The sequence below is a fragment of the Theropithecus gelada genome, chromosome 16, assembly GCF_003255815.1.
Source record: "Theropithecus gelada isolate Dixy chromosome 16, Tgel_1.0, whole genome shotgun sequence".
NCBI classification, from domain to species: domain Eukaryota; kingdom Metazoa; phylum Chordata; class Mammalia; order Primates; family Cercopithecidae; genus Theropithecus; species Theropithecus gelada.
In genome coordinates, this window is record NC_037684.1 from 13,462,484 (window position 1) to 13,480,404 (window position 17,921).

The 17,921-nt window shown below is 39.1% G+C and overlaps 1 protein-coding gene across 1 annotated transcript in view; it reads right to left on the minus strand.

Moving 5' to 3' along the window:
* Positions 1 to 17,921, minus strand: part of MED13 (mediator complex subunit 13) — a 123,846-nt gene that overhangs the window by 27,973 nt on the left and 77,952 nt on the right. The window contains exons 12-17 of the mRNA XM_025362300.1: positions 16,482 to 16,603; positions 14,439 to 14,529; positions 14,092 to 14,306; positions 13,608 to 13,804; positions 11,625 to 12,541; positions 1,577 to 1,738 (exon numbers count right to left, since the gene is read on the minus strand). Coding sequence (XP_025218085.1) covers positions 1,577 to 1,738; positions 11,625 to 12,541; positions 13,608 to 13,804; positions 14,092 to 14,306; positions 14,439 to 14,529; positions 16,482 to 16,603 — 1,704 coding nt within the window. The remainder of the gene's footprint in view (positions 1 to 1,576; positions 1,739 to 11,624; positions 12,542 to 13,607; positions 13,805 to 14,091; positions 14,307 to 14,438; positions 14,530 to 16,481; positions 16,604 to 17,921) is intronic.

Sequence of the window (17,921 nt, forward strand, 5' to 3'; positions counted from 1 at the left end):
TAATAAATAAAATAAAAATACACCCATGCTTTAAAGCCAGGGATCTGTGCATTACTGAAATAGAGCTGTAATGATAATGGTGGAAACAATCTATATGTTCATAAACACTGCACTCGTAAAATATATTATCATATGTAAAGAACAATGGAATACATGAATACATATAGCCATAAAAAAAAAAGATAATCTCTATATGTGCAGATAAAAATGATCTCCAAAATCAGTTAAGGCACAGAAATAAATAAATAAATGTACTATATTAGGTTGTTTTTTTTTGTTTGTTTTTTTTTTGAGACAGAGTTTCGCTCTTGTTGCCCAGGCTGGAGTGCAATGGCGTGATCTTGGCTGGCGGCAACCTCCGCCTCCCGGGTTCAAGTGATTCTCCTTCTCCTGCCACAGCCTCTCAAGTAGCTCGGATTACAGACATGCACCACCATGCCCGGCTTATTTTGTATTTTTAGTAGAAATGGGGTTTCTTCATGTTGGTCAGGCTGGTCTCGAAGAACTCCCGACCTAGGTGACCCACCTGCCTTGGCCTTCCAAAGTGCTGAGATTACAGGTGTGAGCCACCGTGCCCAGCTACTATCTTAGTTTTTAAAATAATGTAAAAGTTTATACTAAAATATATTTTCTGGCTGGGCGCGGTGGCTCATGCCTGTAATCCCAGCACTTAGGGAGGCTAAGGCAGGTAGATCACTTGAGGCCAGGAGTTGGAGACCAGCCTGGCCAACATGATGAAACCCTGTCTCTACTAAAAATACAAAAAATTAGCCAAGCATGGTGGCACGCACCCATATTCCCAGCTACTCAGGAGGCTAAGCCAGGAGAATTGCGTGAACCCAGGAGGCAAAGGTTTTGTAATGAGATTTAAATTATTTAGCCATTAAAAGAGGGAGAAAAGGAAAATATAGGCAAATCCACTACTTTCACATATAATACATTCCAAATTCATACACAAAAGTCAAAGATTTCAAGAAGTATTATTCCAAATACATTTGAAAAACTCCAATTACAGCCCACCTTTCAGAGATAATCTTCCACAAACAGTCCAAATATTTGGAATGGTCTTTTCATCACAGCTGACCATAAATCTGCATACCTACTACGAGAATTCATTTTCTACTCTTGTCACAACCAGCAAATTTCTTCTTTGTTGTAATTATTTTTAAATGAAGACCTTAGGTTCTTTTATCACTAGTATAGCCCTCATGCCCCACTCCGCCTCCCTTTTTCATTGAATTTTGTAAAATAATTTATAACAAAGTGTTTTTTTGCCATTAAAAAAAAAAAAAAAAACCTTAGCAGTATGTCCCTTTCTTCATGTAAAATCTTGAGGGAAAGTCCCCTATGTGCAAAAACAGACCTAAGAGAAGCCACTCCTTTTGAAGTGGGGTTGGAGAGTTGAGTAAGCTGAATGTTTGAAATGGTGGGGAAAAAAGCTAGGATTGGACCACAGTGGCCTTAAGAATATACCACAAATATATTTAAAGAAAAGTAATGTGCTTATTCTAGTTGGGCACAGAAATCTGAGAACTGATATAAAATCAGTCATTATTTATCACTATAAATTACTTACCATAAGAGCCTCGGCCAGCCATTTTATGAAATTGTTGCCAAGTAAGAGGACCCTGAACACCCCAAGGTCTTACTGTTCTTTTTTTCTGAATGGCATCCTGAAGAACTGGCTGAAGAGAGAGGAGCATTCGAAGTATATCCTGTGAGCACTGCATACTCACATCTACAAGCATTTAAAAAAAAAGTAATTAAGAACTGCTATTCCCAACACAAATAAAATTTTAAGATAATACAAAACACATATAGGGAAGTTCAGGTCTGCATCATCAAGAAGATTAAACCCTTGCTTGTGCAGAGAATTGTATTAAGTTCTATAAGATGATCTGTAGAAATGGTTCTTGTAGATACTTACAACCAAGAAGACACACAATAAAAAGCTACTGTAACTTATCTCCATAAAAAGTCATTCATTAGCTGATTAATCAAATTTATAAATTAGTCAAATAAATTTCTTTCTTTTTGCATTTATGGTGGCTGTTTTGGTGCTGTAGGTATTTTACCAGAAAGAAGTCTGCCTCACATTGAAATTATATCCCATAATTAGCACTACTATGGTAAAGTGAATAAAGACTGGTTATAATTATTAAAGTTTAATTTGAAAAAAAGTAGACTTTGACAATTCTAAAATACAAAAACTATACAGTAACTTGCTCACACTGCTAAAAAGTATATTATCCATAGATATTTTATAAGCTTATACATCTTAAAGATTTATAGATTATCAAATTATGACCTGCATTTCTGACCAACTATCAGAATGGGTATGAAAGGTGCTCCACATAAATGTCAAATGGCTCAAGGAAAAATCACTAAATGATTGATATAATAAATGTGGCCCCCAGAATGGTCCAGTTGTACCACTCAACCTGTTTGAGCAGTTATATTAAATCATTCAATTTCAATTTGTTATTACCTTTGCCTAATTTATCGTTATAGGCCCCAATTTCCTATATCTAAAAAGTGTACTGGCTGGGCCCAGTGGCTCACACCTGTAATTCCAGCACTTTGGGAGGCCAACGCGGGTGGACTGTTTGAGGTCAGGAGTTTGAAACCAGCCTGGCCAACACAGTGAAACCCTGTCTCTACCAAAAACTATAAAACTTAGCCAGGCATGGCGGCGCATGCCTATAATCCCAGCTACTTGGGAGGCTAAGGCAGGAGAATTGCTTGAACCCAGGAGGCAGGGGTTGCAGTGACCCAAGATCATGCCACTGCACTCCAGCTTGGGTGACAAAGTGAGAGCCCATCTCAAAAAACAAAAACAGAAACAAAAAAAAGTGTATAGAACTAGCTAAAACTAAGTTCCAAATACAATACTTAATACGTAATATGCTTAAATAAACGTTTGCATACACAGTAGAATACTATTTAGTAGTTGAAAATGCTAATAGGCTGGGCTTGGGTGGTGGCTCATGCCTGTAATTCCAGCACTTTGGGAGACTGAGGCAGTCAGACTGCTTGAGCTTAGGAGTTCACGGGCAGCCTGCACAACATGGCAAAACCCTGTCTCTACAAAAAGTTAGCCAGATATGGTGCCACATGCCTGTGGTTCCAGCTACTCAGGAGAATGAAGTGGGAGGATCACCTGAGCCCATGAGGTCGAGGTTACGGTAAGCCATGATGGCATAACACTGCACTTCAGCCTTGACAACAGAGCGAGACCCCTTCTCAAAAAAAAAAAAAAAAAAAAAGAAAGAAAAAAGAAGATCAGAAAAAAATACCTACGAAGTACTATGTTTATTACCTGCATGACAAAATGATCTGTATGCTGACCCCCAGGACACACAGTTTACCTTTTACTTATATAACAAACCTGGCACACGTACCCATGAACCTAAAATAAAAGTTTAAAAAAGGAGTGATCATGGAGGATAATCAATCAATAGAAATAAACTGAAAATCCTCAACCCTCCTGCTTATGATAAATTGATTTTTGACAAAGGTACCAAGACAACTTAACATTTTCCATAGGTGATTCTGGGACAACTAGATATCTACATGCAAAAGAATGAAGTCAGAACCCTTCCATATACTACATACAAAATATTCAGAATGGATCAGAGATCTAAATATAAGAGCTAAAACTAAAAAGTTATTTCAAAAAAGTAATAGGAGTAAATTTTCAAGACCTTGGGTTAGGTCCTGACCTAGACATCAAAAGCACAAGCAACAAGAGAAAAAATAAATTGGACTTCATCAAAATTAAAAATGTTTGTGCTTCAAAGAATACCACCAACGAAATAAAAAGATTTCACATCCTATGGAGATACGAAAAAAAGGAAAGTGAAAAGAAGCTGAGTGTGATAGCAGGCCCCTGCAGTCCTAGCTATCTGAGGCTGAGGCTGCAGTGGGAGGATCGCTTGAATCCAAGAGTTCGAGACCAGCCTGGGCAAACTAGCAAGACCCTGTATCTTCAAAAAAAAAAAACAAAAAAGATGAAAAGACAACGCAGAGTATAGGAGAAAATATATGCAAATCACACATGTGGTAAGGGGGCTTGTGTCCTTGTATCCAGGATATATTTAAAAAACTCTTAGGATTCGATAATAAAAATACATAAAAACCTAATTTTAAAAATGGGCAAAAAATCTGAAGAGTCATTTCTCCAAAGAAGATATACAAATGGACAACAAGCACATTAAACAATGTTCAACATTATTAGTCATTAGGGAAATGCAGATGAAACCACAATGAGATACTACTTCACACAAAGTATCACAATGAGATACTTTGATTATAAGATGACTATAAGAAAAACAATGTGACAAGTGTAAGTGAAACCCTCATATGTTGCTGGTAGTTATGTAAAATGGTGCAACTGCTATGGAAAACAATCTGGCAGTTCCTCAAAAGATTAAACAGGTCAGGTGTGGTGGTGCATGCTTGTAATCCCAGCTACAGGGAGGCTGAGGCACAAGAATTGCTTGAACCTGGGAGTCGGTTGCAACCTGGTTGCAATGAGCCAAGATTGAGCCCCAATGCACTCCAGCCTGGATGACAGAGCAAGACTCTTGTCTCAAAACAAAACAAAGGCCAAGTGCACTGGCTCACGCCTGTAATCCCAGCACTATGGGAGGCCGAGGCAGGTGGGTCACCTGAGGTCAGGAGTTTGAGACCAGCCTGGCCAATATGGTGAAACCCCGTCTCTACTAAAAATACAAAAATTAGTTGGGCGTGGTGGTGGGCGCCTGTAATCCCAGTTACTCGGGAGGCTGAGGCAGGAGAATTGCTTGAACCTGGGAGGCAGAGGTTAGAGTGAGCCAAGATTGTGCCACTGCACTCCAGCCTGGGCAACAAGAGCGAGACCCCATCTCAAAAAAAAAACAACAAAAAAGATTAAACAATATGACTCAGTGAGTCCACTTAAGAGTAATAAAAACGGCCGGGCGCGGTGGCTCAAGCCTGTAATCCCAGCACTTTGGGAGGCCGAGACGGGTGGATCACGAGGTCAGGAGATCGAGACCATCCTGGCTAACACGGTGAAACCCCGTCTCTACTAAAAAATACAAAAAAGCTAGCCGGGCGAGGTGGCGGGCGCCTGTAGTCTCAGCTACTCGGGAGGCTGAGGCAGGAGAATGGCGTGAACCCAGGAGGCGGAGCTTGCAGTGAGCTGAGATCCGGCCACTGCACTCCAGCCTGGGCGACAGAGCGAGACTCTGTCTCAAAAAAAAAAAAAAAAAAAAAAGAGTAATAAAAACATGTCCATATAAAAACTTGTACACAAATGTTCATGGCAGCATTATTCACAATAGCCAAAAAGTGGGAAAAAACTAAATATCCACCAACTGATGAATGAGTAAATAAAATACAGTATCTTCATACAATGGAATATTATTCGGCAATAAAGTACTAATATGTGCTATAGCATAGGTGAACCTTGAAAACATTATGCAAAGTGAAAAAAGTCAGTCACTGAAGAGCATACAGTATATAATTCTATTGATATGAAATATCCAAAAGCAGTAAATCTAGGTAGACAGAAAGTAGACTAGTGGTTGTCTATAGCTAGGAAAGGTGGTTGAACGGAAAAAGGGAGTGACTGCTAACAGGTAGGGGGTTTAATAAGAAAATGTTCTAAAACCGACTGTGTTGATTACTGCCCAACTCTGCATACTAAAAAGCAGCCAACTGTACATTTTAAATGGGTGAATAGTATGGTATTCTTAATTTTTGTTCAGCAAGTATGTATTTTTTATAATTAGAACAGAGCTTTCTCTATCTTCAACAAAATTAACGTTGTCATTAAAATATACAAACTACACTGGCCAGGCGCGGTGGCTCATGCTTGTAATTCCAGCACTTTGGGAGGCTGAGGCGGGTGGATCACGAGGTCAGGAGATCGAGACCAGCCTGGCCAACACAGTGAAACTCCATCTCTACTAAAAATACAAAAAATTAGCTGGGTGTGCGGCGGGCGCCTGTAGTCCCAGCTACTCAAGAGGCTAAGGCAGGAGAATGGCGTGAACCCGGTAGGCACAGCTTGCAGTGAGCCGAGATCACGCCACTGCACTCCAGCCTGGGCTAAACAGAGTAAGACTGCGTCTCAAAAACAAAACAGACCAAAAAAAAAGAAAAAAAAAACACATATATACACACAAACTACACTTTGCAGACTTTTAAATTCATTCAAACATATCTTCTTTTTCAAGATGTTAAAACTAAATAAACAAATCCAAACATCTATTTTAATATCCTGATCTACTTTGTTCATTATTCTAGGTGTTTAGATTATAGACAAAAATCTTTGCCTTTACACATAACTTTGCAAAGAGTGTACTTAATGGAGGTAAGAAACAACAATTAATAAATTTTATTATGTTAGAAGGTAATAGTCAACACTATGGAAACAAAGCAAGATGGAGAACATGAAGAAGGGTTTGCATTTTTATAATGAGAAGATGACATCTGACAAGATTTAAAGGAGACAGAGTTATCCACATAAATATCTGGAAAACGAGTATCCAAGAGGGAGGAAAGATGCTAAGGGCTCTAATGCAGGAGCTTGCCACCATTTCATGATGCTATAACTTAATCAAAGTATTCTAATATTGCACATTTATGTTTTCCAACATTATTTGTTTTTTGCTGCTGTTGTTTTTTTTTTGAGACAGAGTCTCGCTCTGTCACCCAGCTTGGAGTGCAGTGGTGCGATCTCCGCTCACTGCAACCTCCGCCTCCCGGGTTCACACCATTCTCCTGCCCCACCCTCCCGAGTAGCTGGGACTACAGGTGCCTGCCACCACGCCCGGCTAATTTTTTGTATTTTTAGTAGAGACAGGGTTTCACCATGTTAGCCAGGATGGTCTTGATCTGACCTTGTGATCCACCCGCCTCGGCCTCTCAAAGTGCTGGGATTACAGGCATGAGCCACTGCACCCAGCCCATTATTTGTTTTTAATACTGAAAATTTTTAACTGAAATATAAAGTCTTTTCTTTCTTTCTTTTCTTTTTGGTAGAGATGGGGTCTTGCTATGTTCCTCAGACTGGTCTCAAACTCCTGGTCTCAAGCAATACTCCTGCCTCAGCCTCCCAAAATGCTGGGATACAGGGGTGAGCCATGGGCCCCATTTCTCTCTTTCTTGTACTAAATTATTGTCTTTCTTGTACTAAATTATTTTCTTTGGACAAGTTCTTAAGAAGAAATTCATTTTTAAGTCTGCAGCTTTCTGTTTACATCAGTGCTTACTGTTACTCAAAAAACATATACCAGGTAAAGCTCAATATTTTCCATTATTTTGTAAGTTGGTTTTTAAAAACAAAATAATTATAAAGAGTGCCACGGCCGGGCGCGGTGGCTCAAGCCTGTAATCCCAGCACTTTCGGAGGCCGAGACGGGCGGATCACGAGGTCGGGAGATCGAGACCATCCTGGCTAACACGGTGAAACCCCGTCTCTACTAAAAAAATACAAAAAACTAGCCGGGCGAGGTGGCGGGCGCCTGTAGTCCCAGCTACTCGGGAGGCTGAGGCAGGAGAATGGCGTGAACCCGGGAGGCGGAGCTTGCAGTGAACTGAGATCCGGCCACTGCACTCCAGCCTGGGCGACAGAGCGAGACTCCGTCTCAAAAAAAAAAAAAAAAAAGAGTGCCACTAATCTTCCTGCTGCTGTCATTACCACTACTAACATCTGAGTTCTTACTACATGAGAAAAACTGCTTTTTTTTTTCAGACCGAATTTCACTCTTGTCGCCCGTGCTGGAGTGCAATGGCAGGATCTCGGGCTCACTGCAACCTCCACCTCATGGGTTCAAGCAATTCTCCTGCTTTAGCCTCCCAAGTAGCTGGGATTACAGGCATGCACCACCACGCCAAGCTAATTTTTGTATTTTTAGTAGAGATGGGGTTTCACCATGGTGGTCAGGCTGGTCTTGAACTCCTGCGTGGCTCACGCCTGTAATCCCAGCACTTTGAGGCAGGGCCATGGTGGGCAGATCAACTGCTCTGTTTTATATGTACTATTTCATTTGATTATCTCAATACCCTGTAAAGTAAATTTATTATTGACCCTATTTTAAGAAATCAAGGCACAGAAAGGTTAACTAACTGGGCCCAAGGTAGCAGGCAGTATCTAGTGCTAGAGTCATGTTTCAAACCCAAGCAGTCTGAGTCCACAGCCTATTATCTTAACTACTCTATATGGTTTAAAATAATCTTTCCTTTTTTTTTGAATACCTATGATATTTATTTGTATCTTTCCCTTTTTAAATTTGGTCCCTGGGAATGAATAATTGGATAAATGCTGATACTATGTCATATACATGAACTTAATCACTGGTCCATGTGTTGTTCTCTTACATTTCAAAAATTTCCTTTAATAATAAAATGAACAACTGTAATCTCACTGCCTAGAAACTAGAACATTACCAAAAATGATCTTATTAAACGTTTCTCCCTATCCTATCTCTTGGTCATTTTTGGGTATGTGTGAAATTTCAAGAATTAACCAATATCCTCAATTTTATGTGCATGTAAAATAATACACTTAGTTGTGCTTATTTCAAAACTTTATCAACGGTAATACATTAAAGAGGTATTTTTAACGGGTATCTGACTATATGTAATCTTCTGGGACTTGTTCCTTCTTCCTCTCCTCAATAGCATCACTAAGATTCATATTTGTTATATATAACTGTATTCATTTTCAGAAGCCATATAACATTCCATCTGTACTATCATTATTACTCAACCCTGCATTACATGCCCGTCTTTTTCTTTTTGAGACAGAGTCTCACTCTGTCAAATAGGCTGGAGTGCAGTGGTACAATCATGGTTCACTGAATCCTCCACCTCCTAGGTTTAAGCTATACTCCCACCTCAGCCTCCCAAGTAGCTGAGACTACAGGTGCATGCTACCACACCCAGCTAACTTTTGTATTTTTAGTAGAGATGGGTCTGCCATGTTCACCAGGCTGGTCTTGAACTCCTGGGCTTTTAAATTTAAAAAAAATTCCTTTCTATAGGATCACTCCCAATGCACCTTTAACAAAATAATAATAAACCTCTGTTTTAACCCTATTATGCAATTTCTCTGCTATTTACAGCAAAAGTCCCCAGAAAATTGTCTAAGTTTGCTTCTCATCCTGTTCTTTTGTGAATCCACTCTAATCAGGTTGACTGAAACTGCCTATCAAGGTGACCACCAACTTCTATGTGTGGTCACGTCCAATAGGCTGTCTCAGTTTTCACCTTAATGTATCATAGTATTTGATAGAGATGATCACTCTCTTCTAAATATTCCCGGGCCGAGCATGGTGGCTCACGCCTATAATCCCAGCACTTTGGGAGGCTGAGGCGGGTGGATTGCCTGAGCCAGGAGTTCGAGACCAGCCTGGGCAACACAGTGAAACCTCGTCTCTACTAAAATACAAAAAATTAACCAGGTGTGGTGGTGGGCACCTGTAGTCCCAGCCACTCAGGAGGCTGAGGCAGGAGAATTGCTTGAACCCAGGAGGTGGAGGTTGCAGTGGGCCGAGATCGCGCCACTGCACTCCAGGCTGGTGACAGAGCGAGACTCTGTCTCAAAACAAACAAACAAAAATTCCCTAATCTTGATTTCTAGGATACCATGCTCTCTTGGTTTTCCTCCAACCTCCTTCTCAATTTTCTTTCCTGGCGCCTCTTCTCCCTCCCCACCTCTAAATGTCAGCTCCATCCTTGTACTACTCTATCTACAATTACTCTATAGGTTATTTCATCCAGATCCACAGCTTTTCATCATGATAACTCACACACAAAATTTTTCAATCTCCGGACCCAATCATTCCTCTGAATTTAAAACATATTATCTCCAAATGTGTATCTGATTTACTCCCCAGTGTTTCCCTCCTCTGTAGTTAGTACCACCATTCACCCAGTTGCTCAAGCTATTATTGATGCCTCATCTTTTCTTACATGTCTATCGGCAAACCCTGTAGGTTCTATTTCCCAAATATACCTAAAACCTATTACTTACATCTCGCTTGCCTCCTATCTTGTCTAAGCTACCATCATCTTTCACCTAAGCTTCTGAAACTGCCTTCCAACTGATTTATCCTGCTTCTATTCTCACTTTCACTACTGCCAACCCCCAAGGCTATTTTCCACACAATAGCAACAGAGACTCTTGCTCTGTTGCCCAGGCTGGAGTGCAGTGGCGTTATCTCAGCTCACCACAACCTCCGCCTCCCAGGTTAAAGCAACTCCTCTGCCTCGGCCACCTGAGCAGCTGGGACCACAGGCACGCCCCACCACATTGGCTATTTTTTGTACTTTTAGCAGAGATGGGGTTTCACCATATTGGGCAGGCTGGTCTCAAACTCCTAACCTCATGATCTGCCCACTTCAGTCTCCCAAAGTGCTGGGATAAGAGGCGTGAGCCACTGCGCCCGGCCATCTTTTTTTTTTTTTTAGATGGGAGTTTCACTCTTGCTGCCCAGGCTGGAGTGCAATAGTGCAATCTTGGCTCACTGCAACTTCCGCCTCCCAGGTTCAAGTAATTCTCCTGCCTCAGCCTCCCAAGTAGCTGGGATTACACGTGCCCGCCACCAAGCCCAGCTAATTTTATATTTTCAGTAAAGATAGGATTTCACTATGTTGGTCAGGCTGGTCTCGAACTCCTGACCTCAGGTGATCCGCCTACCTCGGCCTCCCAAAGTGCTGGGATTACAGGCATGAGCCACCGTGCCAGGCTGAGAGATCTCTTAAAAAACAATCAGAATAAGGATCATGTTACTCCCCTTGTCAAAACTGTTCAATAGGTTCCCATCACATTTGGTACAAACCACAAAGGCCTTACATGGTCTATAAGACTCTAAATGATGCTGGTGAATGGCTACCTCTTAAATTTCATCTCCTTCCAGTCTCCCTATCACCCAAAGCATTCCAGCAACATCAGTCACCTTAATGTTCCTCAAACACGTAAAAACAAAATACTCCCTCAGGGTGTTTGCGCTGCCTGAAACACTCTTCCCTCATTTAACTACATAGCTCATATTCTACTTTATGTAGGAGTTTGCCCAAATGCTATCTCCTCAGTATCTCATCTGACCATACATCTAAAATAGTACATACGTGTCTTTTTCTACTCTTTTACTCTGCTTTTTCTCCAAATTACTTCTATTATAAGCTTTTTTGTTTATTTCCCATTTTCTCCACTAAATTATAGATTCAAAAAGGGCAAAGAATATGTGTGCTTTGTTCAACAGTGAACCTAGGATAACACCTGGCACATACAAGGTGCCCAGTAAATACTTAACGAGTGAAAGAATGTTGAATAAAGCAGACCATTAGCAATGTTATGCTAATATACGCAATGTGCCTTTCATATTCCTACGTAAGTATATAATTACAGATTTATAATAACCATACTTTTATTGGTGACATTAAATTAAACCGCTAAGAAATTCACCCTTTAAAAACATCATCCTTAAAAGAGTTTTAAGTCCAACTTTAAATGTCTTTATTTGCTACATGGGTAATTGCCTTTATTACTTTTTCCTAAGAATGAAAAGCAAAGTCATACAACTAAAGTGAAATAAGCAAACAAAACAGTATTTTATTAGCATACTTACCACTTCTTTTGGACCAGGGGTGTAAGCATGAACTTTTCACAAGTGCTTCATCAACTTTTCCTCCTGACATATTATCCATGAATTGACGCCCATGTTCTAATGCAAGGTAGCAGTCATTGCAATAGTCACGCTCTTCAACACGTACCCAATTGCTAATTACACCACTTTTAGGAAAAGGATCTTGGTCTGCTGCTCCAAAGGGTGAAAATAAATTAGTGCACTGATCTTGTAGCAATAATATCAAATCATCAGAGAGTTTTTCAGATTCCTTTAGTCCTCCATTAACATGTTCAGCAGAGGTACCCCTGAGAGCTTCAAAACGTTTTTCTGCTTCTTTGCCACAGTCTGTATTGCGTCCTATGATATCTAGTTCATCTTCAAGAAATAATCCTGAACTGTTTCCAAATTTTCTGTTCATGATAGCACTGAAGCCACAGGTACACCTATATTGTGCTTCCTGCGTTGGATCTGGAATGTAAACTCCAACATCGGCACCCTTGATATTCATGTTGCAGACACAGATGCAACAACTATCAAAGTTACAGTCTTTAAACAAATTCATAACTGATTCTGAAAGGATGAGGTTTACATAAAGACTGTGTGCTTCAGGGATGGAAGGGACAGTTGCAGGTTCAACAGAATTAAGGGGTCTGCATGTAGATGGGGTAGAAGCTGGTGAATACAAGTCTGAATTTTCGTATTTGACTGAACCTTGAGCACTAGCAGGTCCACCAGCTCCACGAGGAGTTCGAGGAGTCCTTGGAGTCCTTGGAGTTGGAAACCGAGGGGTGGATGGAGAAGGAAGAATTCCTGCTCCGCTGTTACTAGGAGGTGCACTGCTAGGAGGCATCCCAAAAGAAGTATGAGTTTGAGGTGTATAAGCAGGGCCATATTCTTGATCCATATTACTTCCATCACTATCATCAACAGGGTAAAAGAAAATCAAATACATATATAAAGGAACATATTAGTAACATGAAATACAACTAAAAACGTCCCAAATGTTTTTCAATTACATAGAAAATTACGAAAGGACAAGTATTGCAAGAATTACAAGTACAGTCAATTTTTATTTCTGGTTAACATATCTACTCTAAGTGATTGCTGTGGACTAAGGATCAATCAACAAGTTCAAATATCATTAATAAGTACTGTATACACTAATGTGCACCTAGACATCCATATTTACTATCTATAAATTTTGTTTACTAGAAATACTTATATTTCCTTGATTCTAAGATGCTACTGACTGTAAAATAAAAAATGATTAAAAAAAATGATTTCAGAGATGCTCATGTGTAAAAAGGGAAAAATGGTAATTTTAAGATGCTACCACTTATAAGACATCTCAAATTCAGATTTCTTTCAGCCTTGAGTTGAAATGGACAAAGTCAGAGATGTTAAAATGTGACACGTGTGGAAAATACGGCAAATGTAAAAATGGAAGCAACTTAAAATTGCAGCCCAAAAGAAAAGGTGCTTCTGAATACAAATCCAGCATAATAGTCTTACGTTTCCTAATAGTTTAACCATACCTAATTAACCTTTTTTTTTTTTTTTTTGAGACGAAGTCTTACTCTGTTGCCCAGGCTGGAGTGCACTGGTGCAATCTCGGCTCCCTGCAACGTGTGCCTCCCAGGTTCAAGTCATTCCTGTGCCTCAGCCTCTCAAGTAGCTGGGACTACAGTCACACTACCACGCTTGGCTAATTTTTGTATTTTTAGTAGAGACAAGGTTTTGCATGTTGGCCAGGCTGATCTCAAACTCCTGACCTCAAGGGATATGTCTGCCTTGGCCTCCCAAAGTGTTGGAATTACAGGTGTGAGCCACTGCTCCCAGCCAATCACCATAATTGATTAACCAGAAATAATTTTTAGAATTTTCAAAAACCAATTTTCTTTTTCCAGCATACCAAGTAAATCTATGAAAAAAAATTAAAGCTGTATAAGAATTCATATACTATTATAACAACATAAATCATACCCCTCTTTGATGAATGGCATTGCAGACCCTGAAGAAAGCAATTCCAATTTTCCAACAGTCCAACTCTGACGATAAATACACTCTTCTGGCAATTTGATAGGGGGCAGATATTGGCTTGGTAGAGTTTTTAGAGGTGCAAACATGGAACATCCCACTAGAATTTGACAATTTTCAGGCTTATAGACATAAGAAAAATCCTACAATATAAAGATGGTAGGTTTTCAGTATCTTATCTTCTGGGGGGGAAAAATAAATAAAAATCTCAAACAGGCTCTGGACCTTTTTTCCCTTCTTTAAACAGAATAAAATGTAAATACAATTCTATTATTTTCTTAAATGCATTCTTAATAGTGACACAACAATTCAGTCTTCAACTTAGCTACAAAACTGCAACCACTATGAAATAATTTTTGACTATAGCAATAAACTAATTCTATAAGAAAATACAGGAAGTGAATTATTTTTCTAGAAAAAACATACTTACTTTAATTTCAGAAGGTTTGGGACTACAGAATCCCTCATCAACCTCAATTTTGAACTGTGCTCCTATACTAGAACTATTTCCTTCTAGAACAGTTCCTCCAGGTGTTGTATCCATACTACCATATTCTTTATTATTCATATTCATTGGGGAAAATCCCATAATATGTTGCTCCAATGATGGTGGTGTAGGATACATTTTATGAAGATCTGCAGTGCCTATATTTAATAAAAACATACATTTTAACATGACTAAAAATAGGTGAATCTGTGGTTAAAACAAAGGGAGTGGGGAGCTTTGTTGAGATTAAGTTTGCAAATTTATCACGAGCACAGATGATGGAAGCTTACTTATGCAAGACAACGGGTCCAGATTTCCTGTCTTTGATTCCTTGCAGCTGGTTTTATCATCTGATCCATTCGCTGATTTTTTAGATCCAGGCTATTTAAAAAAAGCATATTTATCTAAAATTTTACATCCAATGTGATCTCAAAATAGTAATCATTCAGATATAACTTAACAGTAAAGCCCATTCATTAAAAGTAATATTTTGAATCTGTGATACAGCCAAATACATACTAGTGTTGAAAGATATAATACATTTCTTAGATCATCACTGACTTCATACTTATTTATTTGGTAATATTTATTTGGTAAGCCTCCAAATTAAAAAGAAAAAGTTCCTCCAATGAAAACGACCAATACTTTCAAAATACACAGAAGTAAGGTTAACCTTAACTTAAAACCCAAAATAAGAGGCCGGACGTGGTAGATCACACCTGTAATCCCAGCACTTTGGGAGGTTGAGGCAGGCAGATCAAAAAATTTGAGGCCAGGAGTTCGAGACCAGCCTGGTCAACATGGTGAAACCTCACCTCTACTAAAAATACAAAAAATTAGCCGGGCCTGGTGGGGCATGCCTGTAATTCCAGTTACTCGGGAGGCTGAGGCACAAGAATTGCAGGAGGCTAAGGCAGAAGAATTGCTTGAGCCTGGGAGGCAGAGGTTGCAGTGAGCCGGGATTGCACCACTGCACTCCAGCATGGGCAACAGAGCAAGACTCTGTCTTAAAATAAATAAAAATAAGAAAACTTGCAATAAGAAGGAGTAGTAATTAACATTAGAAATGCTTTTTGGTAGAAGATACTTGCAAAGCATTTGTCTCCTTAAGTTGAACACATTAAAGTTTCGTATATAATCAATCACCCACCTATCAAAATTCTTATACTTTTACCTTGTTTTAATAGTCTCCTTACTCCTGCAAAAATACTGTTAACAGGTAAAACTAAGTACAAACTTCAGAAGATCTAATGACAAAGCAATAGGGTTCCTAAGTTTTCATACATTGAACAAACAAGTTTTACTATCTCCAAGCTCTTACCAATGTTTTCAGAGCTAATATTAGTTCTATGTCTTCTGTTAGACAGTTTGTGATAAATATTAATAAGTAGACCACGTTCTGACTACAACCTTTTTATCTCAGAGGAACCACAGCTGATACAGGAATGGTAGTAGAGAGAACGTATGAATGTGCCAAAGCATTCAAGGATATAGTCACCTAGTAAAGGGTGCCCTAAAATGTACTACACTATGGGATATACAGTAAAAGTTTATGTATCTGCAGCATATATATGTATATGTACACACACACATATACACATATAGAGAGATATACATGTTGAGAGAGGACTAAATGCATATTATACAGTAAAAGAAAGACCAAATGTACCATAGAAGTTTCCAAGCTACCTTTATGCAGATGAAAAGGAATTCCCTTTTATGATAATGCAGCACCCAACTCATTAATTTGACAGAGACTTGCCATTCTAGGGAATCTCATTTTAAGCTTTAATTTCTTTTATCTTCACTTTTCTCTGCAAATGGGTGTTAAAGATTAAATATTATTTTTTCCTCTTTTATTGTTATATCATGTATCCGTCTTATAATAATAGCTGTGATGCAAAACAAATTCAAAAGAACTGGTATTCCTTAATAAATTGACGAAGTAAATAATGTCAATTATTTATGTGTTCTCTGAATGAGTAAATTCCAGGGTCATTTCTCAAACTACAGAATCAAATAGGAAAATAATTCTGCTTCCTAAAACTGCAAAATAGAACATATGGCAAAGCTCAAATTAAGGTTAATCATGTGTCCTCCAATGTAAAAACAAAAGGAGAAACAAAACTCTCAAAGTTTATAGGTGACATTATGGCAAGACTACTCAAACATGAGATTTAAAAAAGAAATCAATGAATGAGATTTTACTATAAAATATTTCCTATTGTTCAGGGCTAAAACATAGTATTAAACTCACAAATCACTTCTAAAAAATAAAAATAAATAAAATCAAGGAAAACAAACTATAATCAGTTCATTAATGAGATACTCACTGTTAGTTCATCTTCATCAGAATTGAAGAGATTATCAAGGTCAGTAAAAGACACAGCCAGGTCTGAGTCATAAATCAAACTTGTTGATGGAGGACGGGCATGACTAGCAGGGCGAGGAGCATCTACAAAAGTCAATCAGAAAAATAAAATTAAAACTGCTACTACTACACCTGTAATCCCAGCACTTTGGGAGGCCAAGAAGCGTGGATCACAAGGTCAGGAGTTCAGGACCAGCCTGGCCAAGATGGTGAAACCCCGTCTCTACTAAAAATACAAAAATTAGCCGAGAGTGGTGGTAGGCGCATATAATCCCAGCTACTCGGGAGGCTGAGGCAGAGAATTGCTTGAACCCGGGAGGCGAAGGTTGCAGTGAGCTGAGATCATGCCACTGTACTCCAGCCTGGGAGACAGAGCGAGACTCCGTCTTTAAAAAAAAAAAAAAAAGAAAAAAACGGCTACTACTGACCACATAAGTACTATTCTGTTTAAATTAGACATATAACTGTAAGGTCATAAGGGGATTATGCAACAAGAAATTGCACTTTATTGTTTAAAGTCTAGAAAGTGTTTTTATACAAAAAAAAGTTATAAATAAATGGTTATATCTTTCCCAGGAAGCTCACTATAAGGTCAGGTAATCCATAAAATAGCTAAGTACGCTACATGAATAATTAATGCATCAAACAAAAATATAAATGCCATTAGAAAAACAGAATTAAATACACACACATATTTGTAATTTTTTTTTTTTTTTTTTTTTTTTGAGACGGGGTCTCGCTCTGTCACCACCAGGCTAGAATGCAGTGGTGCAATGACACCTCACTGCAGCCTTGACCTCTCGGGCTCAAGCAATCCTCCCACCCCAGTAGCTGGGACTACAGCAACATGACCCTATGCCCAGTTAATTTTTTTTTTTTTTTCCCTCGAGTTGGGGTTTCGCCATGTTGCCCAGACTGGTCTTGAGCTCCTGGGCTCAAGCAATCCACCTGCCTCTGTTTCCCGAAGTGCTGGGATTACAGGTGTGACCACCTCACCTGGCCTATATTTTTCTATCTTTCTGAAATGTAAAGGAAGAACAGAACAATGATTAAGAGCTGACTCTTGGGCCAGACAGACTTTAATCTGAAGCCCAGCTCCACCACTAACAGTATGACCTTCGACAAATTACTTAATGTCTCTGTGCCTCAACACCAAAAATAAAATGTAATAGAATGTCAGTAATGTGCTTTGCCCAGTGCTAGGGAATATTCCAGGATAGGTAAGTAGGCCAAATAACCCAATTTGTTTCTGAGTTTTTTTTTTTTTAAATGTATGTATTGTTAAATGGCTAAATCAAGCTACTGAATGTATTCATTACCTCATATACAGGTACTTTTTTTTTTTATGGTGAGAACACTTAAAATCTACTCTGGGCCGGGCACGGTGGCTCAAGCCTGTAAT